The following is a 27,479-nucleotide window of genomic DNA, read 5'->3' on the forward strand; positions in this document are numbered from 1 at the left end:
CCAATGGAGTATGTTCATTGGCATTGGAGTAAAGGACCAAGACACGTTCAGTGTTAACCAGTGGAATAAAGCATATTTTGTCTGCTGTGACATACACGTCGGGGTAGGTATGTGATCCACTAATGAATATGTTAATGACACTGTGAGGTGAAGGAGGAGCTGATCCTATAGAACTGGCGCCTGGCAGCGCCCCCGCCTGCCCACGGCCCCTCGCTGCCTGCTCCTTCGCACAAAACCATCCAGCGTGGCGTAACCCCGCCCAGAGGATTATTTTTGTTTTATTACGATAGGATTTTCCCCATTCCGCACACCAATCCACCACCCAGGAGGCTCCGAACCTCCCCCCCCCCACCATCACCTCAGCGCCTCAGCGCTCCCCCCCAGGCCTCGCCCCTCAGGGGGAGGAGCTCGCGCCACCGCCCCCGCCCCTCCGCCATCAGCGCCCGGCTCGGGGAGGGGAGGGGCGGGGGCTGGGCTCGCGCTGCTGACGTCACCGCCCGCCGCGGGGCGCGCAGCAGGTGCCGGGCAGCGCCTCAGGTACGGCCGGGAGGGGGGCGGGCGGGCAGCGAGGGGGGAGCCCGGGCGCTGTGTGGGGGCTGCGGGGCTCTGAGGGCGGCTTGGCCGGGGCACGGAGGACGGGCAGGGCCCCCCCTTGGCCGGTAGAGGCCCAGGGAAGGACCCCGGGGGGGGGTGAGGGCGTGTGGTGGCAGGGAGGGGGGCGTTCTGCTCACCGGTCCCCCCCCGACTCTCCTGCCACAGCCGGGTGGGCTCGGGGGGGGGTTAAAATGAAGTGCGTGGTGTGGTGAATTCAGCAATAAGGCACCCAGCGTGGAAAATAGGCGCCTTATCCCCATGTCCACCGGTTGCTTTAATAAAAAAAGGCCTCCTCTGCTCGTCCTAGAAAGTTTTGGTAATAAGAATCCTACAACTGTATCGCACGGAGCGAGGAGGCAGCAGAAAATGCTGAAATTTGCAGCGTTTCGGTGGGCATCTTGCAGCGCTTTCTGAGGGTGGTCAGGGATTAATGTGTTTGGTAACCAGCTGCCCTGCACGCAGCGGTGTATTTTTAGTGAACAGAAACTTCCACGGCACTGCTGGAGTTTGCCTCTCTAGTGCTCGGTGAAGGCCGTCATCGTTAAAACACCAATTTAACGCGCCCCGAAGGCTTCAAGAACCGAGCTGCTCACCAGCAGGTGCTGGTGGGTGCCCTCACTGAGGAGAAACGTCCTGTAAGCAGGTGACATCTGATGGGTAGGGGCTGCCCTGGGCTGCTTCTGCCTCAGGTTGAGGGAGAGGGATGTGGAGGCTTGCTGCCTTGTGCCAGCCCCAGCCCTCAGCACCTCGCCGTGTGGGCCAGGCACTGAGGACTGGCAGTGTTTTACTGCTCTAAACAGGCATTCCTGTAAACGTGAGCATAGGTGTTCTACTTTTGGCAGTGCCCTGGGGTGATGGAGAGCTACCTGGAGGGCTTTGTGTACAATAAACAGAGGAGCTGCTTGTTTTCAGGGATAATTCTGTGCCTCCGCAGATTAATGTGTTACTTTGTGTTTTGTAGCAGGGCAGAGCACCCTTGTGTAACTCCTTCAGCAAACAGGTCTGCACTGCTTCAGGTACTTGTTCCCTGTGACCTGGCTGCAGGCTCAATAACAAGGGATCGTGAAAGCTCCTAGCGGGAGTGGCAGGCTTGAGCAGAGCTCGAATGCCCACCTTTGATACCGATATCTTTACTCAGTCAGTTCTCTGCTTTGCCTCGCAACTTCCTGTTCCTGACCCGAAACCCTGTGGCTCAAGTTGTAGAGAATGGTACTCTGTCATTTTTGGGAACTGAGGAAGGTAGCGAGAAGCCTGAGTCATTCAGACAGGCTCATTACTGCAGGTCTGGCATCCTGCCGCCCGCAGCCGCTTCTCACAAGGCATCCAAGGCTCTCACCCAGCACATCAAGAGGTTGCCTTCCTCCACGTTTCCAGAGCAGGTACGCACCCTGATACCTCGGGGGATGCTTCCTGGTTGCGGTGTGGCTGCCAGCATGTTCCTGCTGCTGCCACTGCTCCCACAGGGAGGACGCTGGAAGCTGCATTATGCTTCAGTGCCTGCCTGGCTGCGAGCTGGGACTGCAGGGTGCACTGGGCATGCACCAGCTTTGCGATGTAGATCTGCCCAATTGCATCCCTTATATCAGTCGTCAAAAAAACACTGTTTCTTTCCGTTTCTTGTCATAATGCATTGTTAAGGCATCATTTGGTCTGACGACAGTGCCCTGGACACTTTACAGCTTCTTTTCAACCTATGATACAGTTAAGCAAAGGCTTTCTTGACAAAATGTTGTATCAGAGGTACTTGCTTTTGCCCCAAGTAGTCATGAGAGAGGATTCTTGTATATCCCCTATAAGCTATGTAAAGAACAGTGTTACAGCAGCATGTATGATGTGGAAAAGGAGGAAAAGCACAAGTGAGAAAGCAGAGGGAAAAATGTTTATCTCATTCCATTTTCCACCCTGTGACAAAAATCACTTCTCTTTGAGTAAGGAGATCTGAGATGCAGGCAATGCATGTATTTCTGTCTGCACATGCTGACTTTGCTGTGTCTTCAAAACTGTCTGCTGCCCTTCCATGTGTTTTCAATGCACGTTTGAGAAGTGGGAAATATCATGCAGTCTGGGTAGTATCTTCCATCAAATCCACCAGTTTATCAGAGTCAGGGAGGCAATCATGAAAGGCTGCTGCTGTTCCATTACTGGGATGCTGCCAGAGCACCATCTGAACAACACATATGAATGTATTATCTGTCTTGGGTGCTTATTAATCTCCTTGCCAGTCAGGCTCTTTGTTTCTCATTCTCTTTTCAGTTGGACCAACAAAGCCTCTTTAACTACTATTTGCAGAGTCTAGTTTAACTTGACGATCAGATGGTTTCACGGATTTTTGGTTTTGGTATTTGTTGTGCCTTAAAAATGTCTTAATACATCCCTTTAAGAGCAAAATATATGTTTGCGTATTTCTGGAACCATCTCTAATGAGGCATGTTACAAAAAGATTTGAACAAGCACACTGTACACAAAAAAAAAAAAAACTTTCAAAACCTGAAACCAGGGTGTTAATGCTTGTATCTCGAATATGTTTCGTTGAAAGGGCTTTTCTTTTTCTTTACCACAGCATGGTGCAGTATCAGCTGACGAGTGAGCACCAAGTGCTTTGGCTCTTCACACTGGAGGATCTGTGTTGTGAAACTTCCCATCATCACAGTTAGTCTGTGCGGTTAAATCATGTGCTCTTAAAACTTTTAATCAGATGTTTGAAAATTTTGAAACCGTGTCCTGTAAGTTTGTGCAGTTCATGTGATAACAGTAACGGTGCAGTGGATTTGATCTCTTTTTCCACTAGCATTTTTATTGTAGGAACTACACGAGCAGCTCTCTCAGTTTGCTGCTGTGCATAACATGTAGGTATGCAGTTGACAGCATGTTGAAATCAGAAAAATTAGGGAGCAAGTTGGGAGGACTATTTTTGAAGAGTGAGGCAGAGCATCAAAGATAAATCTTAAAACTATGAAGCTCTACAAAGAGTTTAATGCTGTCCGTGTGTCTGTAGGCCCTTAAAAGCTGATCAAACCCCTTATTTTTGAAACAAAAGATCTGGAAATATACGTGCTGTGCTGGCTTTGTCAAGGAGGTGTGACAGATAATGGGACAGGGCAATGGGATGGGTTGAAGTTTCAGTTTGGAGGGGCATGAGGGTCAGCCTTGTATGTCAGCAGGGCAGACTTGAGGCCTCTGTGGGCTTGTGGGATCATGGATGAGGTAGGACCCAGCTCGGGAACTTTTGAAGGTTGATCACCTCTTCATCCAAACCTACACGGGTTCGGTCAGCAGAGGTGCCTGCTCTGGTGACTTCTACCATTCAGAACAGCTGCTGAGTATTTTGTTTAGGGAAGTTCTGTCAACCACTTGAATAAAGGTGAGGAAATCCACCACAGAGTGCTCCCTATCCCCAGAGACCTTTTAAGGAAATTGGTTGAAACAGAAGTGTTGTTGATTTTTCTTTGGATGGCACAGCGCAGTGCTTTGCACTCCTGCTTAGACCTGCATTTTGGGGAGCAAAATGGTTTTGAGCAGCTTTTTATTTAGCGGGTGAGTGCAGTTGTGCTGTGAAGTCACTACTCCAGGCTGATAATGCCGCCTGCTGCAGTGGGTAGGGAACCTCGAGAGGAGGTTCTTCCTGGAAGTCAACCAAGCAAGAAGGAATCTCTTACAGCTTATTCTTAATGCACCTTTTATGCAATCGCTGCGTGGAGCTTGGAAGGAAGCTGATAAGGGGGAAACACAGAACCAGTGCCATTTGAGAGCCCCTTGTACTGCTTTCATGTGGATACTGTTCATACGAAATACAATTTAAATTCTAGGCTCGTTGCCAGGAGCTGGCTTGTTGCTCGTTGATGTACTTTCCATTAGAACTCTGCATTGGAAAACGACTTCCTAGCGCTGCAGGCGTCAGCGGGGTGGGTTACATCAGGGCATTCAGCTGCCCTGCTCAGAGCCTGTGCCTCTCGCTGCGTTCCCTGACTGGAACCGTACCACAGCCAGCCGAATCAGTATCCAACGTCGTGCACAACGTGATTTCTCCTGACCTGAATAGTGTATGAAGTGTGCTGCTTGCTCTGCTGTCAGAAAAGCAAGCTTTCATTGCTAAAGCTTTTTAAAAACGCTGATATTCTTTGGGGGAGGGAGGATTATCTTCAGTTTTCATTATACGTATTTCTTAGGTTTGGTAAATCTCTCACTTGTTTTCAGAGAGCTGTTTTTTGTGCTGTTCCCTATGCAATGGGAGGCTTTTTGCCCTGTTTCAGTACCTAGATTAGGTCGTCATGGCCAGCCCCCTCTCCCCCCATCCAGCTTTTTACTTAATCGATCCATTTTCATAGAAGACCGAGTTTGAAGGTTCAGCCTTTCAACAGCCCATAAGGACAGGGATTTCTTTGCAGGTGGGTTAGCAGCTGTGAACACCAATGGTATAAAAATGCAAGTGGTTCTTATGTGTGTAGTGTTTTCAGTTTTTGCAGAGGTAACAAGGTGTTGTCGCTGCCAGCAGACATAAATTCATGCTGGTCTTGAGTCAGTTTAAAAAGCTGGAATTGCACTGACCTCATAAGAGGGATGTGAGGGCCAGTCTTTAAGTGGCCTTTTTGGGGGAGGGAAGAGAGTAAAGCCAGGTCTCTTTGGTAGAATGTGAAAGCTTCTTACTCAGGAACCCCTCAAGCTAACAGAAGAGCTTTCCTTCCATTGCACTTTCCCGTTTTCTCTTTGTTCTCGCTTTTTTTCCTGCACTGTGTTACCTTCATACCAGAAGTCCTGCGTGTTCTCGGTCTTGTGCTATGCTGCAGGGCTGTTCTCGTGATGTGGAATGGCAGCCAGATACCTAAATGAGGCTACCACAGAGTACCAGTTTAGGGAAAAATCCTTCCCGTTGATTCCTAAACACAGCTGGGATAAAAGTAATTCTCGTTGGATTCATCGCTGGATCTTACTGGATTCATAAACCCACTCAAAAACAGAATGGGAGGGAGCAGCAGGAGTCGAACCTCCCGAGGAGAGAGGGTCGCTGCTGGAGTCCCATTACATGGTGATCTCTGGAAAGGGGTGAAGAGGTGGCAGCTTGTGCACAAGGAGACTTTTCCAGGACTGGTGAAACAAAGGCCGTCTCCAGAGATGTGGGGAGGAATCTCACAAGTCCCCAGGAGCTGGACTCAATGATCCCTGTGGGTCCCTTATCTGCCTCTGCCCTTCTGTTAGGGTAGAGGAAAAATGTTTGCTCAGCAGCATGGAGCAAAAGTTCAGATACCTTCTGGAACTGTAACGGTGTATTAACAAGCTTATTTCTTAGCAAAATTACTCCATTTTGGTGAGGGGGGAGGGAATAGCAGCGTGTGTCTGAAGAGCATCAGAAGACTAATCAATTTTCTGTTATCCAGCAAAATACAGGGCGTGGTGGTTTTCTAAAGAGCTTTGTCTACAGGGTGCTTGTTGGGAAAGCCACAAGCATGCCGCGTGATGCAAGCTTGTAGGAGTAAGTGTGGGTTACAGCTCCTGTGGAATTAGGACAGGGTAAGAACCCACAGTAAAGCCTGATGATGCCCTTGACTAGGAGCTCAGGTATGTCTCTGAAAAGTATCTATTTAGTGAGTTAAGGCCCTGCTTTGCAAACACATACCTTGGTTTGTAAATAAGGCTGGTAAGCGTGTAAAATAATGCATGAGTTCATGAGGGTTGGGAAGACATAAACGTTGTCATGCTGTTCAAAAAGGGCAGCTAGAGAAGAGTGTATGCATGGCAGTAATTGATCCTGGAAATGGGGACAAGGCAAACATGTTCCAGGAAATGTTCCCTGGGACAAAGCCCATTGCAGGACGGCTGACCTTTACAGCTCAGAGAGTGGGTGGAAGCTGTGCTTAGGACCTCTGGAGTGTTCTACAACCACCTTCTAGGCTTGCTGAATGCCTGCATGAATTTCTCAGGAGTTTTAATCTTCTCATTCATCACAAAAATCTCCAATACAGGTGCTGCTGAAACTGGTCTTGTTGGACGCTCTCTTTCACTTTTGACCTATTCTCGGTTGTGGTACTTTCTGCTCTTTTTTTTAAGGGGAAAATTAACTTTTGCCCTGGAAAGCTATACTCTTCTTAATCTCATTCTTCTCTGTTTTTCTGTTCTGTTGTGATGATCTGACATCTCTGTGCAAGTGTCTGGCTGGTTCTGGTAGACTGTGTCTGGTTTTCTTGCCAGTCCCTCTGCATTAAGAGGCAGAAGCTCCATTCCCTTCCTGCCCATCTTTGAAAACCGAATTTTGCCGTGGCTCACACAAAGCTGTTTTTACCAGTGTTCCTTGTCTATGATGCCACCGTTCCCTTTTTACACACGCCATTGCCAGACTCCTCTCCAGTTTCTTAAGCTCTTTGGCAGAGCTGCTGACGTGCAGCTTTCTTTATTCATTCACCACGGCTGCCTGTTTTAGCCAGGCTCTTGCTTTACCATATCCTTTGGGTGGAATGTAAGCGTTACCAGGCACAGCCTTGTACAGGTGATGCCCAACCAACATCTTTCACAGAGGTGTTTGTGTGTGGCCTGCGTGGTCTGGCACTTGAGCCAGCTCTCCGAAAGTCTTTTGGGGTACAAGACAGGTGCTTGTGAGGAATCCAGGCAGCTCTGGGCTAATGGACAGGTTCCCTGCTTTGGTACTGAAGGCAGTACATGTATGTAGTCACATGCAATCACTTGTTCTTCCCCAGGAACTTGTGTCTGGCCAGTATTTTGGGCTGAGTTTCTGGGTTAGGTGAACGTTAGTGATCCATCAGGTCCCTGTTCTCTGCTCTGGTGCATCTGGGTAAGTTGAAGGGCTTGCTGCCTGCTCTGCCAGCTCTTCGAAGGGCGAGTTTCCCTGCTGCTGACTTGGTGGAGGTGCTGCAGTGCACCATGAGGGTTAACAAGCCTGAAGCTGAACTTCTGTTGTGCTTGATCACTTTAAAATGAGCAGTGAAGTGGTCTGGCTGGCCTGGCAGTGGGAAAAAAAAAAATCCTCTAATCACTGGCTCTGGTAAAACAGTTAAAACTCTTCTAAAAGGCATTAAAAATGCCTATTGGAAAGGTAACAGCAGTGCATGAACAATTAACTGGAACAGCCTGGCTTGCACAGCAAGAAGAGAACAGGGCTGCGTGAGGAGGACACAGCGTGGTACACACAGGGTGAGCAGCATGCAGGCAGGAGTGGCTGGTAAATAAGCAGAGAGCCTCTGCAGCCTCCCTGGGGAAGGACAGGCAGCTCCTTCTGAGGTGATGAAACGGCGAGCTGCAAACAAACAACATTCAGGTCGGTGTGCAGCCAGGGACTGCAGCAGCTAAACATAGCCCCAAGTCCTGACTCGGATGGCTTCTGCCTGGAGGGTGACTGCTTTGGGCTCGCTATAGGGTTACAAAGGTGAAATTCTTTAGCCTGGGTCATGCCAGAGCTCAGGCTGGATGTGCTCATGGTCTCCTCTGGCCTCAAAATCTGCACGCCTCCAAGAACTGCTGCAGAATATTGAATGTTGAGGAAAATCTGTCCCAGCTGTGCTGGGCCATCCACTGTCTGAAGTGGGTCCTGCTGGCTGCTCATCAGCCTCTCCTCTGTAACAGCAGCTCTGAGCCTTACCAAAGGCAAGTCATGCTCCTGGTATTTCTCCCAAACCTCCTGGTATGGGGAAAGAGGTATGTGCCACAGGGAAATGGTGACCCTTCTCCACCGTATTTTGGTGGAAGAAAATAGCAGGGTGCAGCTGCTTAAAACAGGACAGCTCCTGGCCGTGTGGCGTTAGGGATGTTTCTGTTTCTCAGACAGAGAGAAGTTTCAGAAACCCCGTGTAAGGAATGTCTTGCTCAGTCACGCTGCTTGGAGGTGAATTAAAATTGCATCACTGTGATGACAGTCCTGTCTTCTGATGGCTGTTGCATGAGTAATGCATTGGATGGAGACTTCGAGGTCATATAACCTGAAGTGTCTTTAATATTTATATATTTTATTTTTTTAAAATGAGACTGAGCCCACAGTTCTGATTGCTTTTGGCTGCTTAATGGTTCAGTTACGTATTACTGGAAGAATAGCTGATGTGCTGAGTTACAGTTTCATCAGGAAATTATTCCTACACAGCCTTGCTCCAAAGTGAGGGTCTAGATGCTTGTAGCAATTAGCCGAAGTGTAACGTTGTTCTACTCCAGAACAAAGCACACTTCAGCTGAGGATGTGTGTTCGCTCCTTCTGTCATTAAGGCTATCAAGTATGTGTCTTGGATAGACTGCTTTTATGCATGTTTTCCCTCTTTAATATTGACAGAAAAAGGAAGTAATCACTTTTAAAGCTCACTTAAAAGCAATTTAGTCATGAGTAGAAGCAGAAATCATTTTCTTTGCAGTAGCAAGACTGTTAAATGTCTTACAGTGAGTAGCGAGTGCATGATTGGAAATGAGCAGGTCGCTTTCCTTGCTCTCCTGTGCTAAACCTGTCACTTAAAAGAAGTCACTTCTGCTCAGGCTCTGCCCTGGGATGGAGTTAAAAATATCCTCACTGCTTGTCAAGGCACTTTCAGGTCTGGTTGTGTCAAATTCCAGCCCCCTGGAAAGCAGTCTGAAATGGGATTTATAAGCTTGTGGATGAAGCAAGTTGAAAACAAACCAACTCTTGTTTGTGTTTGTTCTTCTGCAGGACAGATTCCGCATCCAAAATGAACTACGAAAATCCTCCACCCTACTCCGGCCCGGGACCGACTGCCCCTTACCCACCCTACGTACAACAACCAGGTGGTCCTCCTGGCCCCTACCCTGGCTATCCTCCCGGACCCCCAGGGCCGTATCAGCCAGGTCAGCCGGGTTATCAAGGTTATCCCCAGTATGGATGGCAAAATGCACCTCCACCTCCAGGACCAGTGTACGCAGAGGGGCCTAAAAACACAGGTACGTCGAGCAGCAGTGGCGCAAAGCAATCGTAACCTTTTCTGTCTTACAAATGCGTGAGTGCACGTTGACCTTGAAGTAATGTGGTTATCAGGTTCTGGTGTTAACAGAGCTGGGGAGGTGGAGGCCCGTTTGAGGTAGGTGTTCTGATTATAGCGTGTTTTCCTGCCTGATTTTGCAGTTTCGTGCCTCTGATAGTTCTCTGGCCCTTCAGAGGTACTGCTGAAGGTCCTTGATGCTGATCTCTGAAAGGAATCCGTACACTGAGGTTGTTACACACGCTTGTTGCTGGCTTTAGATTTCCCACAGCTCTCGTTCTGCCTGTCTCGTGACTGATAAAAGCTTATCTGAAAGCTGCATAGCTGAAACAGTTAAAACTCAAACATGTGGTTCTTACTCAGTTAATCTGCATCAATTTTCTTGAGCCCATGAATAGCTGTCCAAGTGATGTTGTAGTAGCAGTTGGAATGATTCCTGAGCTTTTGTGTGTTCTCCTGAAGCTTTTACTGTGTGGGGGTGCTCTTGTGGGGCACACTGCAGAGCAGGGACTGTTGAGTCTGAAGAAGAGACGGCTCGGGCAGGATCTTATCAATGCCTATAAATACCTGAAGGCAGGGTGCGAAGAAGATGGAGCCAGAAGAAGAACATGGTCTTATTCAGAAGAACATGGTCCTGGGCAGCCTGTGCTAGCTGTCCAGAAGTCCCTTCCCACCTCAACAACTCTGGGATTCTGGCAAGGTTGGGTCTGGTCCCTGCCTTTTCCACACTGAGAAGCGGAGAAGTGTTCAGTGTGTTCTGTTTGTTAACTTTGTTTTGCTGGTGAGGACGTATAGCTAGAGACCAAGTTTATTCTCCTCAGTGTTTCATTGGCTTTGGTTTTAAAATCTCTGCTTATGCATCATGGAGTGTATGCTCCCCATCAGCATGGGAGCTCTTGCTGCCGTACCAACTCCAGTGCCTTATTTTGAGCTTCCTCAGTGATGATAACCTCCCTGTAACAGTAACCTCCTTTCAGGGAGGTTGTGGAGTCTCCTTCTCTGGAGATATTAAAGGCCTGTCAGGACACCTACCTGGGCAGCCTGCTCTAGGGAACCTGCTTGGGCAGGGCGGGTGGACCCGATGACCTCTTGAGGTCCCTTCCAACCCCTACAATTCTGTGATAATTATACTAATTCCTTTGCTCTGTGAAGCTGTCCTTAGCTGTTGCTTATTGAAGTCATTCTCCGTATACCATCCTAAGCCACTGGGACATGTGCTAGTAGCTAGAGCCTTCTCAGGATTGGGGTCCATATGCTTTTGCTGCATTTTTTGAGATAACTGCCTTCTCAGCCCCTCTGTTTTACCACTTTGTGTTACTCTGACTCAGCAGTGCACCATGATGAAGATAGGTTCAAGGCCCTCGTGTTATGGGAAACTGGAACTTGAGACAGTTCCTGGTAGGAACTATTCACTGTAGTGAATCCAAAGGAAAGTTGACACACATGGCTGGACAGGCTGATCTGTGGAAGGATTTTTTTCAAGAACTTGTTCTTCCAGTATCCTTAGTTGAAATGGTGGGTTTGGATTCAACAGCTAAAGCCAGTGTACATAAAAGTATCTCTGGGGATTTTAACTGATGTGAGATGTCAGGGAACTTCTGGTGTGGGTATGGCCAGAGAACCCAAATATGAGAAGTGAACAACTGTTTTCAGTGATGGTAACAGAAGTACACACGCTGTGTGCTCAGCTTCCTCTGTAAAAGGGGAAAACCTCAAGGGTCAGCCTTTCGGAAAGAGGAGGCAGCAGCACAGAGATGCTTCCTACTGCTGCTACCACATGTACTCAACGTGTAACCAGAGTTTTTATTGAGAAATGCACGTTGTTCTGAAGTGGCTAATAGGCATGTATTCTCAGGGAGAAAAACTCCCAGTCTCCTATGTAGAACACTTCCTTTACTTGGTGTGAGTGTCAGTTTGCTGCTGTAGCCATAAAAAGGGATGCCCTAGCAGAGGCTGAAGGAAGAGGTCCTGCGCCTTTGGACAGTCTGACATTGAGCCAGATCTGCTGCCTTGGATGCTGGAAGGATCCCGTGTCAGACTTGATCAGGAAACTGCACTGAACACCCTTGTGCTCAGATCAGGTTTCTCTTCCACTCACAAACCTGCGACCAGATGGAGAACAGGCTGGGAGATTGGAGGGGACAGATGTCTTTCACTGACCAGGCTTGTGCTGCAGAAGGCAGGGTTTTGTGTCAAACTGAAGCTAACACAACTCTTCGTCTGCAGAAATAGCTCCTTCACCCCACAAACCAATAATCTTCCGGTAAGTCACGCTTCTGAATTGGCTTCCTGTAGCCACGTGGGCTCTGAACTCAACCTGGGAGTCAGTGACTTGCATTGCTCTCACAAGTAAACGTGATCACGGAACGGCTGAGGTTGGCAGAGGCCTCTGACAGTCATCCCTTCCAACCCCTGTGCCATGGTTTTACCTGGGATAGAGTTAATTTTATTTGTGGAAGCTCATATGCTGCTGTGTTTATGGTTTATGATGAAAACAGTGTTGATAACACACCAATGTTCTAGTTGTTGCAGAGTAGTGCTTACACAGAGCCAAGGACTTTGCAGCTTCTTGTCATGCCCTGCCAGCAGGGAGGCTGGGGGTGCACAAGAAGCTGGGAGGGGACAGATCCAGGACAGCTGACCCCAACAGGCCAAGGGGATGTCACATACCATGTGGCATCGTGTTGAACAATAAAAGCCAGGGAGAAAGAAGAAGGGTGGGGAAAACATTTGGGGTGCTGGCACTTACCACGTGTAACAGTTTCTTGGGAAGACAAGCCCTGTTTGCCTGGTAGTGGCTAAATGCTTACCTGCTGATGGGAAGTAGAGAATTAATTCCTTGTTTTGCTTTTCTTGTGTGTGCAGCTTTTGCTTTACCCAGTAAACTGCCCGTGTCTCAGCCCATGAGATACAGGGGGAGAGTGCCTCAGTGGCTGTGTGTTGCTCAGCGGCCTGCCAGGGTTAAACCACAACGAGCCTGCTCAAACAGGGTGTCCCACATAGAGATCCAACAAAGTTGCAATTAAAAGGCTTTATTAATAACAACGAGCTGTGAAGGAATATGGTGGCAATCCTCCATTAAAGCCTTACTGGTGACTTGTGACTGACATCAAATAGAAACAGCTGGAAGGTCAGTACTGCATGGATTTTATATTCAGAGAGTTATTTATTATAATGCTCAGTAGATGTGCAGATGCTGCTATGTCTCATCTGCACTGTGTTAATGCCACATATTATAAGGAAGAAGGAAGGAGCACAAGTCATTTTATATTCCAGAGTTGATATCTGTATTTCAAAAAGGCAGGCTTTGCAATAACAGAAGTCTGCTATAGTCACTAGAAACGTTTTGCTGTGTTAAGAAACAAAATCAAATCATAGATAAGATGTCAGGAGCAAGGATGAAACTTTCAAACCAGATGGTACGAGAGTCATTGGGGGCGGGGAGGTTTATGCCCAGTGCATTGATAGGTATTTGCACACAACTTCTGTGAGTTAAGGAACCCTCTATATTGTATTCTGCTGACAAACTCACAGTTCAAATCATATGTGAACAGAATAATTTACTAGTGGAATTGTGAAAATAAAAGTAGCTGCTAAGTTTAGTACTTCTGAAGAAGTAAACCTGCCTTAAGAAATTCTTTTGGAAAAAGTTCTTTAAGGTTTAACACACTTGAGAAAGAAGCTTCATCAGAGCTTTCCAGTTTCAGGTGCCTATTTTTAACCACTTAGGAGGAAAAACAAACAAAAAAAAACCCACAAACTTAATTCCTTACATTTTATATCTTTTTTTTTTTTTTAAATCGGCATTTTAGCTGCAACCAGAAGCCAGGTATTTCCAGCACTTGGGCCATGTGTGCACTCTTCAGCACTCTGTTTCCCCAAAACATGCAAGAAAACAAAATGCTAGAGTCCGAGTCACAAGTACTACAGGGCTATAGCAGTGCTTTTGGAGGTGCTCTTCAAAATGTCCAACGTGATCAAACGGCTTATCACAGTGTTGCACATTGCTTGGTCTCTGCTTCTTGTGAAGTGATAACAGATGAAGTATCAATTATTGCTTAAGTCATGCTTGTAACTCTCAGTAGCATATCTTTTCATGTGCTCCATAAAACAGTAAAAATTTAAATGAAAGGTTACATTTCTCAGTGGAATGTGGTGCTTGCTTATGTGAAAGGATATTTATTAATGTTTGCAGAATGAAGTCAAGTCTATAATTCTGTTTTTCTGCAAAAGTTTTTCCTCTTCTCGATTCTCCTTCCATTAAGCATCTATTTTTGCACCTTTGGCCAGTCCATCATGCAGAAACCCGATCTTTGTTCTGTGGACGCCTGAACAGAAATTTTCTGAGATAGCTTTTGATGAGGCTTGGTTTAATGATCACCTACAGGAGTGTCTAATATGTAACTGATATCCCTTTAAAAAATAATTTAAAAAATCTATTATGCTAATGCTGTATGTCTGTTTCTGTGGCTGAACTTCTAACGTCAAAAATTGTCATCTAAATTTAATGAAGATGTTGGTATCTAGCTAGCTGGTCTGGCATGACTTAATGTGGCTCATCAGTCCATGTGTTTCCAAACACAAGTTGTCTGGGAAGAGCTACTGTATGGTTGCTTTCCTTTGAGGGTATGTTTTGCTCTTCCAGGTGCTTGCTTAATCTTACGAATTAAGCTATTCCAAGGAATTACATTGGTACTTCCGAACAAATGTGTGTCCACACTGAAAACTAGGAAATTTGCTCTGTGTTACGATTTATGCCTAGTTACTTTACTGTGTAGGCAAACTGCAGGGGTGGTCTCTTCTGTTGTGAATTATATTTGATGTGCTAATGTGTGGAAGCAATCAATTGTGCATTCCCAGTGGATCCACAGATGGAAATAATTGCTGCTGAGGCACTTTGGCTCTAAATCTGTCATATACATGCAACCAAAATCTGATGTAAAGTATCATTTCCATGGTGGCAATATTCTTTTTAATCAGTCTGTGGTGTGTCTGGAACAGCGATGTACCTAGCATCTCCAACTGGTGCTTGAAGAAGAAAACTCATACAACTGACTCTCAGTATTTAGAAAATAAAATAAAAAATCTGTACCTGAGATACAACAGGGAACAGCTTATGCTTAGCGCTGGTTTTCCACCCATGCTCCTGAGAAGCTGATGAGCTGCCAAGGTAAGCCTTGTGCCATTGCAGCTTGCAAGGGCTCATAACTGGCTCTGTTCATAAGAAGTAGACAACTTGACTTTTACCTTTAGAGCTGATAACTTACATGTTGAGCTTGAGGGATGTTATTCCTCTGTATATCTGATCCAGCTTCCTGGCTCTCTAAGCTGACTTGTGTTGATTTCTGTCTGCGTCTTTCTTGGTGTAAAATCTGAGGGCTGCTGTCATGTCTGTCTGCAAGTATGAGCTCCTGGAGTATAGGAGATTTACCCTTTGACATCTCTAAGTGCTTTCATTAGCTAAAGAGACCTCACCTGCACCAGAACAAAGCTGGGAGGGATGCAGCAGCAGGACAATTGTGTCCGCATGGAGCTCGATGTAAGGAGCCAGGCCTTCTTGAGCAGCAGAATGCGTGCTTAGGAGAAATTCCCTAAAATATCCAGAAAATATCTTCCTTCCCCACCAGTATTTTTTGTTATAGAATTAATGCCATGTGTCCTGGCATAAGGAAACTAAAATACCTGCTGACTGGTCATCAGGTACTTCCTTGTCACCATAAAATAGAGGTGAAATGTAACGCTGCTATTGATAACGCACTGTGAGAAGTGGAGTGGGCCAAAGTACGAGTGACATTCTTCATATGTAATTTCAAAAAAACTATTTGTTAGCAGTTTGCACAGCTTTGATCTTTTTTTTTTTCCCACTGATACATAACATAATAGATAAGGCTGTGTGATTCTGTGCTAAAGGGAACCAGGCTCTGTCAGCAGCCGTTCCAGCTGATGGCAAACAGCTCGGCATTGCATTTGACCTACTGCGTGCAGGGGTGGAAATCTTATTTCTGCAAGTTGACCACTGGCAGCACAGCTTGCTGTGATAAGAGCAGTAGTCACGGTGATGACGCCAGCCTCCAAATGTTTGGCCAGCTGCAAGAATAAACAGGTCACCCTGCTACAGAGACGCTGCCTCCTGCTAGAGGCGTGGATTTTTCCTCCTGCTCTCGCTGTGGAGAGGAGGGGATTGTGATTGCTCTTGTTAGACTTTTAGGTGCCTTTCAGTGATTTCCCCCTTTGTTTCTCAAACTGAGTTCAGCCTTCCACAGTAGTTTACTTGGAAGGCAACACATAGCAATTCCCTCAGGCTTTCTCTTTCTCCGTTGAACCTTTCCTCGCAGCCTACCATGGCATTGAGTTTATCTGTTCCTGTACCTTCCGGACCTGCAACTCCAGACAGACGGGATCCTGGCAAGAAGCTGTCAGGCACCACAGCTAAGTTGGCAGGTGTTCCCTTACCTGCTTCTCTTGATGCAGTGCTTGTTTAACCCGGTGTTCTCTTTGCCCCAGACCTGCTGTGTAATGCCTCTTTCTGTCCCTGGCTCATGCCTGCTGGCCCCACAAACAGCAAGGGCTGCTTGCTGGCAGACAACACTGTCCTGGCGCTGATGTTCGAGGTGTTCTTACCTGCTTTTCAATCCTAAGAAGGTAATCTGAGAAAAATGCAATGCAAAGAAAGGGATTTCCAAATTCAGGTCCTTTTTCTGAAAACATGCTTCATAAAAACGGGCTGAACCCTGGAGAGACTGGCCCATAGCTGACTCGATTGAAACAGGCTGCCAGTCTGGGCAGCCTCTGTTAGCTCAGCACCTACCCTGGGCGTGCAGCAGGTGGTGTAGGGCAAGGAGCTGTACAGCCCGTGGTGCTCCAGCCCTGAAGGGACTGCTCAGGGGCATTCTTGTCACCTTGAGCAACTGTTCATTGTGACATGTTCAGTTTGCTTTAAAACTGGATTTTTCCCTCCTGTCTGTCACCCAAAACACTCTTTTAAAAACCTTGTAAGACCAAGTTTGTGCTGCGTAAAATCCTCCAAGGCATGACATGTTCAAATGTGGAACGAAGGATGATTTTCACTTAAAAGCCTGGCTGAAGCTGAGGAGTGTGCTGTTCTTGTTTTTGCAGTTGACTTGGTGGAAAATTGACCCTTGCTTTATGACTAAATTAGGATTTTCTTGGGAAAACAAATGTTAGAGGAAGTTCTCAAGTTCTGTAGGTCTGGGAGATGTCCCTGCATCAGCGTCTGTTGCAGTGTGGAAGAAAACTGAAGGATCTGAAGCCCTGAACTTCTGTACCCTTGAACTGGGGGGAAGCTGGCTTCTCATGTGACACTGTCTCCTGAATGCTTTCTAACCTGTGTGCCAGGGTCCCTGGTGCTTCAGAGGTCCGGTTGGTACCTGCTTTACCCCAGAAGAGTCCAAGTACCTGCTACATAAGGTGTGCTTTCCTCCTAAGAAGTGCCTGTAGCCCTTCTCCTTAGAGATACTGAGCTCTTCCCGAGCACATCTGCACTCCATAAATGCTGGTTAGTGTCATTTCCACAGGCTTCTTGTGTTGTCTCAGTCTCTGAATGACAACTCCACGTGATCCCTGTGTGTTCGGGTGAGGAAGCTCTCCTCTTCCCCATCCCAGAGCTCAGCTGCAAGAAAATCTTCTGCAGGGCTTGTGGCCAGACGCACCCTGTGCTCTGCACATGCAGTCTGAGAGAAAGAAACTTCACCGCTCTGCTAACTGCAGCCAGTGCAGCACTGGCTCTTGAAAGTGCTTGCTTGGCGTGCCTCTGTGGTCACTTCCCTGAAATGTGTTGCTTCTTCAGCTCCCTGAAAACTGAAACAGCTCTCCAGGGTGACCACAAGGGCTGCTTGGATTTGTGGGATCCAAAAGGTTCCTCACCACCCTGGCGGATGAGGTTGTGCAGCCCCTGGTCGGTGATGCTGCTGTGGGCAACTGCAGGCAGTGCCTTTGCTTGGGTGGTGTAGGGGACGTGCTCACTGCCTGTTGTCTTGCACAGTGCTTGATTTTTGGCTTGGGTAGCTCTGGGAGTAGAGCTGTTCATGTTTATAGCTGGGGTTCATCAAACTGAATGTTCTGCAACTTCGTAGGTTTTTTTTGCTTGGGAGTTCACTGTTGTATTTCCACCTGGCTCTGACAGGTACCTGTTTTATGAGTCCGCTAAGGCTTTTCCTGAAATTTGAATACAGTATAGGTAGAATATTTGTCCTGCGAAAACCTCTGGTCAGGACAGAGCTAGAGGACTGGGGAATATAATTTTACAGGTATGAAGCTGCTAAGATGTGTCTGCAGAAAGAAGGAAGATTTTCTTGCCAAGAGAGCTGCAAGGTGCATCTGTGCCCTAGCTCTGCCCAGGAGGTCTTGTGGCCATGGAAGGAGGCGCGGTGTGGAGAAGAGCCCAGTTGGCAGCTGACGTGGAAGTTTTAGCTGAAGTACATGTTCCCCAGTACTGCAGCCCCTTTTTTTCCGTGCTTGCTGCTAGCATGGATGTACTCCTGGGTATGCTGCGGTCTAGGGAGGTCTAATTGGGTCACCCTTCCTTTTGTGGTGCTGGGTCTGCGTACCTGCAGTGCACCACCCAAAGCATGCCTCAGAAACACTGCATTTGTGGTCCCTATCACCTCTGCATCCCTTGAGTGCTGCTAACACCCCTCTGCTGACTTTCTTTAGGCAGGAAGGATCAGCTGGCAGTGCCCCAGCTGAGCAGGATCCCCAGGTGGCCATGTTCATGGCTTGCTTGAAGTGAGGTTTTGCTGTCGACGTGGATGTCATCCCTGAAATAGCTGGACGAAGGTCAGAGCCCCACTGGCATGCAGCAAAGTGTCTGGAGGGGCTCAAAGGCCTCTTGAGGGCTCTGGGCTGCTGATGCTCCCGGCTTTTTGAGGGGTTCTGTGTGTAAGGCAGTCAACACCTGAACGGAGCAATGCTGTCTGTGCGAGGGCCCTGAGAAAGCACGGTCTGGTTGTGGTAGCAAAGCCTCTGTCACTGTACAAGCCTTGTAGACCCACTAAAGCACCGGGCTAAGTCTAAGGACATGGTTTTAGTTTATACCCAACCGTGTGAAAAGTAATGCTCATGCCTTTCGTTCGTAGAGCTAATGATTAACGTGCCACAGAACCACAGAACGGCTCGGGTGGAAGGGACCTCAAAGATCATCTGGTTCCAACCCCCCTCCGTAGGCAGGGATGCCACCCACTAGCTCAATGAGGTGTGAACAGAACCAAAATATGTGTGCTTAAGATAAAGCGGAATGTGTGTGAAATAACAAAGTGTTGTAGTGTTTGTTTTAAAAACAAGGTGGGAGTTACTTGCACTGGGTCGTGCACACTGTGTGGTTGCAGGGAGTGCTGCCATATTCACAGCAAGCATGATTCATTGTGAGCTGCGGTCTTTGAAGTTGATTAGAAGATTAGAAGATGGGTGGGTCTGCTGAGCTTATATCTTGTTCCATCCTATTTTAGAAAAAAGCAATGGAAGTGGCAAAATGTGAGCCTGTTAAAAACAAAACCAGCTTGAATGCCTCTGAGAATAATCACCCGTATTTCTGTTCTCCATCGGATCACCAGTCCCGGAGTGCTAGCGGGTTTCTGCTTGTAGCAGGAGAGACTTTGGCACGTCATGGGAAATCAGAGGAGTTTTTGACCTTGGACAAAAAAAGAGGCACAAAGGAGGTAGTGAAGTCCCCAGTAAGGTGTGCCACAGCAAGCTGGCTTCTGTTTAAAGGAGCCATTCATGTTTCTGATATAAAGCATATAAAAACAGCCGTTTCCTTGATTGACAACAACAACAAAAACATGTCAAAGTTATTGCAGCAGGCAGCCTGATCCCTGTTAATGGAAGACGGAAGGAGGAGTACTGGGAAACTGCTGGATAAAGCGAGCTGGGAAGATGTTGGCTTACATCACAAACATGCTCAGCTAAACTTACTGATTTTCAGTGGTCTGGGTAAGGCGCTTAGGGGTTTATTATGCTACGTCTTAACCCTGTTTACAGAGGATCTTCTGCTTTTGAAGCAGCACTAATGCATAGACTAGAAAGAGGGAGTAAGGGTGCTGTAAGACACCCCTTGGCTTCCTTGGGCTGGTCACTGGGTTTCTATTATTGCTTTGAGGCTGATGTTCAGCTCTTAGTGTCCAAAATAAAACAACTGCTATAGGATGTTTCTAGCTTAATGAGAGCTCGGCTGTTTATCTAGCCTTCCTCTGAACTGTTTTTTACTCCGTGCACTTTGATAGCTGCAAGTGAATGGTCACCCAGCCCTCACCTGGTCTGCTCCTACCCTCTCCTGTGTAAGCTGCACACCCAACGGGCTGATGAGAGAAGCTTTTCAGCATTAATTCTGTATAGCTGTAGTTAAAGTTTCTCTGGCATGCATGTCTGATGAATTGTCTCCACGCTTTCTGAAGTACTGATGAATTTAATGATCACTTTGAAGATTCAAAGTATAAAGGAGAGGAGGTCGTTTCTATTTAGGATGTTGCCCTGGTGCTGTCAAAGTCTGAAAACCTTCGCTGGTTGTTGTTGGTAGTTATTTCCTCTCCAGCCAGGTTCCTGCTTTGTCTGAAGCAGTGTTTGGAGCCGGTCCCTGTGAGCTGGTGGTGGCAGAGCAGAGCTGCCCTGCTGAGACTGAACATTTCAGCGAGCGTTTCATAACAGTACTTGATGCGTACTTCAGAAATGCTTTGTCAGGATGTCCTCATCGCTTAGCTGTAGTTTAAAAAATTTAATGGATTAATCATAAATACTTTAGGCAAACTCTTCTTGTACGCCTGCAGTCATAGACAGGTTACCAGAAATTGCACGGGGCATCGTGCTTCAGCTCTGCTTTAAGGTGTGGGTGGTTATACAGCGCGGTCTTCCAGCAGATCATGTAGCTAAACTTGATTTTACTGATCTTTGAGATATCAGCAAACCCACAAAACCCTTTATTGGTTTGTGTGGTAGAATGGAAGACTTATTAGTCCTGCAAGGCCGTTGCATGAGTGTTAGCGTTATCATTTGACAGCTCGTGCCTTTTGCATGCTCTCTGCCATTGCTCTCTGGTAGCTTGTTGCTGAGCTACCCCACCACGGCAGGCAGTGGGCTGGGAGCTCCTCCCAGCACGGTGCTTTGGCTGTGCCTGAAGACAGAGCTTTCTTCATTCCCAAACTGTGTTACCTGCTCTTCCTGCTTTTTTCTTGGGCAGTTAGCAAATGTGTACGGACTAAGCGACCCCTAACTTCAGGTAGCAGCTCTGGAGGCTGAAATCAGCATCTTTAAACCAGGAAAGCAGCATCAGCCCCTGCGCTGGGACCACAGGCAGCTGGAAGAGGTGGAGGGCCGCTTCCCTGCTCCCCCAAGTGGACGGTGCTGTATCTGGGCGTGAGAAGCTGGGAATCCTCCCACTGCTCCAGCAAAGATGAGGCTCTCAGCTGCTTGTCCTCCAGCAGCCAGCTGAGGAGATGTGAGGCAATGCCATTGAAGCAATGTAACCTCCCAGTGTCCACCGACCGGATTTGGGAGCGTCACACGCTGCAGAGGAACTTCTGGGGCACAGGAGGGTGCCAGAGTTCTCCTGGGTCTTGCTCAGGCTGAAGCTACGAGGACTTTGCTCTGTAGTTTAGGTTCTTGCTGTTGTTTTCAGAGGACAGAGCCAGCCTCCATATCACCAGGAATCCCAGGACTACCCTGCATGTTCTCCCAGACCCTTTACTGCACAAACCTGGATGTCTTCAGGCACTGTGGTCCTGCATTTGGGGTATGTCAGTGCTGTCAGCAGCAACCCCGATGTCCATGGCTCTGAAATAGGACAGCTTGGACTACACCTAGCAGCCAGTTAGAAACCAGTGCTGCTACAAGCACATTGACTACTTCAGAAGCAGCCATGGAGAAAACGCCCTCACCTGCTTGCCCTGAGGGATGTCAGGAGCTGCTGGGCATCCTTTCCCATCTGACTGTGGGCAGGAGGTGATGGGGGGGTTCCCCTTAACAGCGAGGAGCTGTTGCCCTTCACGTGTGCCCTTCAGCAGGCAGTGTGCACCGCTGGAAAAAACACAGCCTCTTTTTATACAGGGCTCTTGGATCAATTGATAAGTGTTTGGTCTTCATTCATTGTCACAGAACCCTTCTCAGAGGAAACAAAGGCACCAGAGAGTTAGCTGCTTGTTAAGGCCTCCTGGATTTGCCAGGAAAAGAAGCCCGAAGGCTTTTCCCGGCCTGAAACACAACTGCCTCCTTCAGTCCGTGCAAGCTGGATTTGTTCTGTGCGGCCCTGCCCGCTGCCCTCCTTCCTGCAGAACGAAGCCGCGTGGCCGGGTCTGTGCAGGGGCATTGTGTGGGGCAAGGGCTCGCTCCTCCTCGCAGCTCAGCTTGGGGTTAGGCCAGGCAGAAAGGCAGGAGCTGAGATCAGTGCCTGGCTGTGCAGCTTCTCCCAGCACTGCCGGAAAGGTAAGGCTGCACGGGCAGCTCTGTTCAGCCACCACCTCTTCTGCAAAGCAGCGCACGGCTTCTCCATTTCCCACAGCTGAGCAGTGCTGCCGTGCTCTGCTGCTCCGGGAGCCTGCTTGGCCCCTGGGTTACAGCTTGCACTGCACAGGAGTGTACAGGGATACAGGGTTTCACATCTGGAAGCGTGAAGGTCTTCCAAACTCACATCTGAGTGCAAGTTTGTGGCTGCAGGCAGGTGGAAGGGAAGGGCCTGACAGGTCCTGTCTGCTTTGGGATGCGTTACCCACCTTTGGGTGGGATGAGGCTGTGGTCCAGCCTTTCAAAGCCGTGGAAGAGGATCCCTGGAGGAGGCTGGGATGCTGGGCTTGAAAGTCATTCACCTGGTTATGCCTTCCCTGCCAGCACAGTGGGGCTCTCCACCAGGGGAGCACTGCCCTGGTCTGTGTGCGGCTCCTGGTGGCTCCTGGTTTCCTCCTGCCTCACACCGAGGGACGGGAGGTGCGTGCCTGGCAGGGAGTTGGGAAGCCTGGGAGAGAAGAGCAGAATGGGCAGTGGTGCTGTGCTGGAGACACCTGGGGTTCCTCTGGAACTGGGCTGTGCCTGCACTGCAGGAGTTGCCTCCTCTTTGTTACTCCAGCTGGCAGGAGGGAGGCTCCCTGAGGCCGGGGATCCAGGCCAGGAGAACCAGGCTGACAACAGGAGCCTTCTCCTGCCCAAACCTCTTGTCAACACCACACGTTCAGCTCCTCGAAGCAACAGCTATCTGCCTGGGTCAGGCTCTTCTGTTTCTCACGTAGACCATAACAAATGGACCCAAGAAAGCTCTGAGGAAGGTCATGTGCCCACCTTCAAATTGTGCTGCAGTTTCAGATGTGATAGCCAAGCTCAGAGAGGAGGAACCAAAAGGAAACTGTTCATCTGCCCTGAACTGGCTTTGGAGGCTGGCAGAGACACACCGGACTCGTGTATGAGGTACTGCTGGCAGAGCCACATCCACACCAAGGGCTGTACTAGGTACGGGAAGATCTCTGCCATCCAGTCCCACCCGGCTGCAAGGCATCAGCCATGAGCCACGGTCCCTCCTGTGTTTCATGCAGCTGGTACGCGTGGCAAAACCCAACAACCTGCTGGGATCCTCTGGTTAGCCCTCAAGGGGTAGAGCTTCAATGAGTTCTGTCCGTGGGGTCACCGGGTCCACCAGCACTGAGAGGTGTAATCCATGCAGCAACCCCACGGCAGGTAAGGTATCTAAGGGCTGCCATCTTCTAGCTTGGTAAAATCTGGCTGTGCCGTGGATGCTGAGCAGGCAGAGCCAGAAGAAGAGTGCCCAGTCGGCGTGCAAGGTGAACAAAGCTCATCGAAGCCACTCAGCACCTGGTGGTGCCCTGGCATGTGAGAGGGACAGCGGTGGAGTAAGGACTCATCACTGCCCTGACTTCCTAGGGGAGGAGGCAGCCACGTGCCTGACTGTCGGGGAGCAGCTGCTGCCAGCCTAAACAAACAGCAAGCAGACAAATAGCAAATGTACTTCTAGTTACAGAAGCTGGCATCTCCCTAAAAACTCTGCCCTGGGTGTCTGTCCAGCCTCTCCTCCCTGCAGCCTGGGCAGACCTGACAGCAGGAAGGTTCTTGTTACCTTTGTTGTGCTGAAACTGTAATTTTTCTTGTGCATGAAAGTGAGCCAGCAGCAAGGAACCCACCTGTGCTTCTTCAAATCATTCTGTTCCAATCCTGGAGCTTTTGGGACAGGCGTTTTTTAGTGTTTCTCTCTTACGTGCATGTACACTGGAGCATGGGGCATGGGGAAGAAGCAAGATGAGTTGGACGTGCACGTGCAGTTGCAGGGCTGTGATCTTGTTGGGATGCAGTGGCTCAACACTGGACAGCTCCATCCCACCTCACCACTCCCTCAGCCTCTCTCAAAAGGACAAAATATGATGGGGAGGAAAAAAAACTCATGGGTTGGGATAAGGACAGGGAGATCGCGCACCATTTGCAGACATGGGCAAACCAGACTCAGCAAACTAAAGTAACAGATGAGGGTAGTGAAAACTAAAAGCAAGCTGAAATCACTAAGAGCCAACTGAGTGTTTATGGTGTAGGGTTAAAGGGAAGATGGGGATAGGTGACAGGATAGTGGGTGTTTGCTCCAGGCCACCTGACCACATAAACCAGGCTCATGGGGCCCTCTATTGACAGGTAGCAGTAGTGTCACACTTGCAAGCCCTGGTCCTCACGGGGACGTAAACCATCCTGGCATCTGCTAGAAGGACAACACGGCAGGGCATAAGCACTGCAGGAGGTTTCTGGAGATCACTGCTGAACACAGACTCCTCCAAGTGACAGAGGAGCCAGCAAGAGGAGCTCTGTTCCATCTCATGCTCAACAAAGAACTTGTTGGGTATCTGGAGATCAAAGGCAGCCTTGGACTCAATGATCTGCATAGCTGTCTTCCAGCTCAGGATCTCATTATGAGATTCTTGGATGCAGTGACCATGAGGCAGTGGAGTTCAAGATCCTAAAGGTAGGATAGAGGGCCATGTCCATGGGCCATGCTTGGTGTCAGTGATGTGATGTTGTCCAGCTACTCAGTCCTTCCTGTGCTAGGACTCCAAGAAGTGGTGGACCTGAGCCCCCAGTGGAGCACAGTTTGCTCTTCCCTAACACCATAAGCAGATGCCACTTGGTCCTCTCCATCACCGGAGACTGGTGGTGACATCCAGCAGCAGCTTTAAGCATCCCAGAGCAGAGAGATTTGAGCCTTTCAAACATCCTCTTGAAGGAGGCTGATGAGCTTTGGTGCTTGCTGGGGGCTGCCGAGTTGAAGACCAGTTTTTTACATACCTGACATCCATGGGGCAGGTTTTATAGGCTATAAACCAGCTGCACAGCATGCGCTCTGATCCCTACAGATCTGTGCATTCACAGGGACATAGCCAATAAAGTGTGTGTCTCACAGTGGAAAAAACGCAGGGCAAGCTGTGAAATGGAGTGTCAGTGCAGCCCTTCACAGCAATGTGCAAATTCTGGCTAATCAGACCAACCTCAGTCTGCTTCATTACAACTTGGCCTCATCCTCAGATTCAGAGAGATTGTGTGAGCATCCAGGGTTGAAGTTAGGTAAGCTGAAGCCCTCACAGAATTCAGTCACGGCCAGGGATGTCCAAGACAATGAGAAAGGCTTCTGTAAGAGCATCGGTGAACAACCCCAGGCACCAGGACGTGCTGGGGGCACCCAGCCGGAGAGCAGCCTGGCAGAAAAGGCCCTGGGGGTCCTGGTGGACACCAAGTTGAACACGAGTCAGCAATGTGTCCTTGCTGCAAAGAGCAAAGTGTCCTGGGCTGCATTAAGGCCAAGTGTTGGCTGCAGGTTGAGGGGGGTGATCCTTCCCTTCTGCTCAGCACTGGTGAGGCCACTCCTGGAGTGCTGGGTCCAGTTCTGGGCTCCCCAGGACAAGAGGGACATGGAGCTACTGGAGAGAGGCCAACCAAGGGCCATGAAGGTGATGAAGGGAGAAAAGCCAGAACTACCCAGGCAGAGGGACAGCACATCCAGCACCAAAGCCTTACAGAGTGAAAGAAATCAGGGAGGTGGCAGGAAAGTGCAAGGAGAAGGGAGTGAAAGAGAGAAACTGCTGTGTGCTGACCACAGCCTCCGCCTCCCAGTCCTCCTGAACCCACCAGTGGCCGGGGACATGGGTGACATTGAGGCTGGGAGAGGAAGGGAGGACAGGTGTTGTGTTAATGTTTGTCTGTCTCACTACCCACGTTTATTTTAACTGATGATAAATTAAATGACTTTTCCTTAAGTTAAGCCTGTTCTGCCCTGATGGTGTATGGTAAGCAATCACCCCGTCGTTATCTTGAGTGGGGCTCTGTGGGTTGCTGCTGCTGTTGGGATGAAACCGTGGCTGGAGGCTCCGTCAGACCCTCATGGGAGCTCCGCACGTGCCCTGCATGCACTCACCTGCGCATCAGTGGAGGCACCCGTCAAGGATCAGCTCCCTGCTGCAGTCCTTGGGGGATGCATAACTGCCCCTTCAGCCTCGGGCAGGCGTGGGCGAGCCACCAGAAATGCCGGGGAGCCGACGGGCCCCTGACTGACCGAGCTCTCTTGTCCCTGCAGTGTACGTCGTGGAGGAGCGGCGAAGGGACGACTCAGGCGAGAGCGCCTGCCTGACGGCGTGCTGGACCGCGCTCTGCTGCTGCTGCCTCTGGGACATGCTGACCTGACTCTGCCGAAGCCACCTCTCGTACCTCTTACTGAGTGCTATGCAGTCTCCCCACTCCTCTCCCGACTCCTTTCTGTTACTGTAATCAACGCTCTGCTTTGCACAGCCAAGAGTTCCTGTCTGTCAGTCCTAGCGCCTTGTTGGGGTGGGGGGTGCACTCCTTATTTTAGTAAAGGGAAATCCCTTTTTAACATTTCTAAGACTTTTGTTGTAACTTTGAAGAATGTGCTCGTGGTGTATTTCAGCCAAAGGCATTCTGATGAAATGTATATTTATCAGTTGAAATTTTCCTAGTCCTAGAAATGAAGATATATGCAACAATTAAAGCCAACAGTTGATTTTCTTTGCTAGGTCACGATTGTTTCAATAAATCTGTCCTGTAGAGAGTGTGCTTCCCCCATCACTGTCTGTTCTCAGCCTCCTGCCTGCACTGACTGTGGTGCAGCAGTGATGGACCTGGCTTCAAGCAGTTAGGAGGCCTGATGCCACTTGGGTGTTTCCAGCATTATGCTGTAGAGCATCAGCTTGGTAAGGGTAAAGAGATGGGTGACAGTAAATAAAGCCATGGATTAATTTAGTGCTGAGGCGCTGCCTGAGGCAATGGGGAGAAATCAGGCATGTGGTGCAGAAGTGAGGGCTTCACCAGGGCCCCAGCAAGCCTGGGCAGAGCCTTCCCCATTGCCACGCTAGGCCAGCACTGGGCTTGGGCACGAGGGTGAAGCTCAGCCCCAGTTCTGTGCGAGTTCGCCCTTGCCACTGGGCTCCCCTGCCCAAACCCAGCCTGCTCCGTGCCCAACAGAGATGGACACATGGAGCAGGGCAGACATCTCGCACTCACCTCCTGGACTTCTGCTTGGGGCTGTAGGGCTTGGCAGAGCCATCACTGCCCAGCAGCAAGCAGCAGCGCCATGTTCATTGGGCCCAGCTCCACACGGGCCCAGCAGCAGGCAGGAACCAACGCAAGGTCCAAGCACCTTGTCTGGGCCCTCCTCCAGGGCTGCTCCTGTGAAACCGCAGCCCCAGCATCCAGGTGTGACACCCAGTGCCATGCATCACAGCTCAGACTACGGAGTCACTTGCTTGAGGGAGGAACACGTAGTAGGATGCAGGGACAAAAATCATTCAGGCTGGCCCAGGACTTGCTATGGGAGGTTTAGGGGGCAGCAACCAAAAGGCAAGGGTGGAGGTGATTTGGAGCAGCTCGTGACAGCCTGATCCTGCCAGCTGGCTCCAGCATGGGTCAGGAGCTTGACTGCAGCCACACGATGCGAGGGGTGCCCAGAGCCAGCAGCACCCCGTGTCTGTT

The 27,479-nt window shown here is 49.2% G+C and overlaps 1 protein-coding gene across 1 annotated transcript; it reads left to right on the forward strand.

Annotated features, from left to right (window-relative positions):
* The first annotated feature begins 455 nt into the window (after positions 1-455).
* CYSTM1 (cysteine rich transmembrane module containing 1) lies at positions 456-26,559 on the forward strand. Its single transcript, XM_032196989.1, has 3 exons — positions 456-537; positions 9,227-9,474; positions 26,068-26,559. Exons 2-3 carry the CDS (start codon positions 9,246-9,248, stop codon positions 26,172-26,174), a joined length of 336 nt encoding a protein of 111 aa, XP_032052880.1. The 5' UTR covers positions 456-537; positions 9,227-9,245; the 3' UTR covers positions 26,175-26,559.
* The last annotated feature ends 920 nt before the right edge of the window (positions 26,560-27,479 follow it).

This window comes from Aythya fuligula, chromosome 14, assembly GCF_009819795.1.
Source record: "Aythya fuligula isolate bAytFul2 chromosome 14, bAytFul2.pri, whole genome shotgun sequence".
In the NCBI taxonomy this organism is placed as follows: Eukaryota; Metazoa; Chordata; class Aves; order Anseriformes; family Anatidae; genus Aythya; species Aythya fuligula.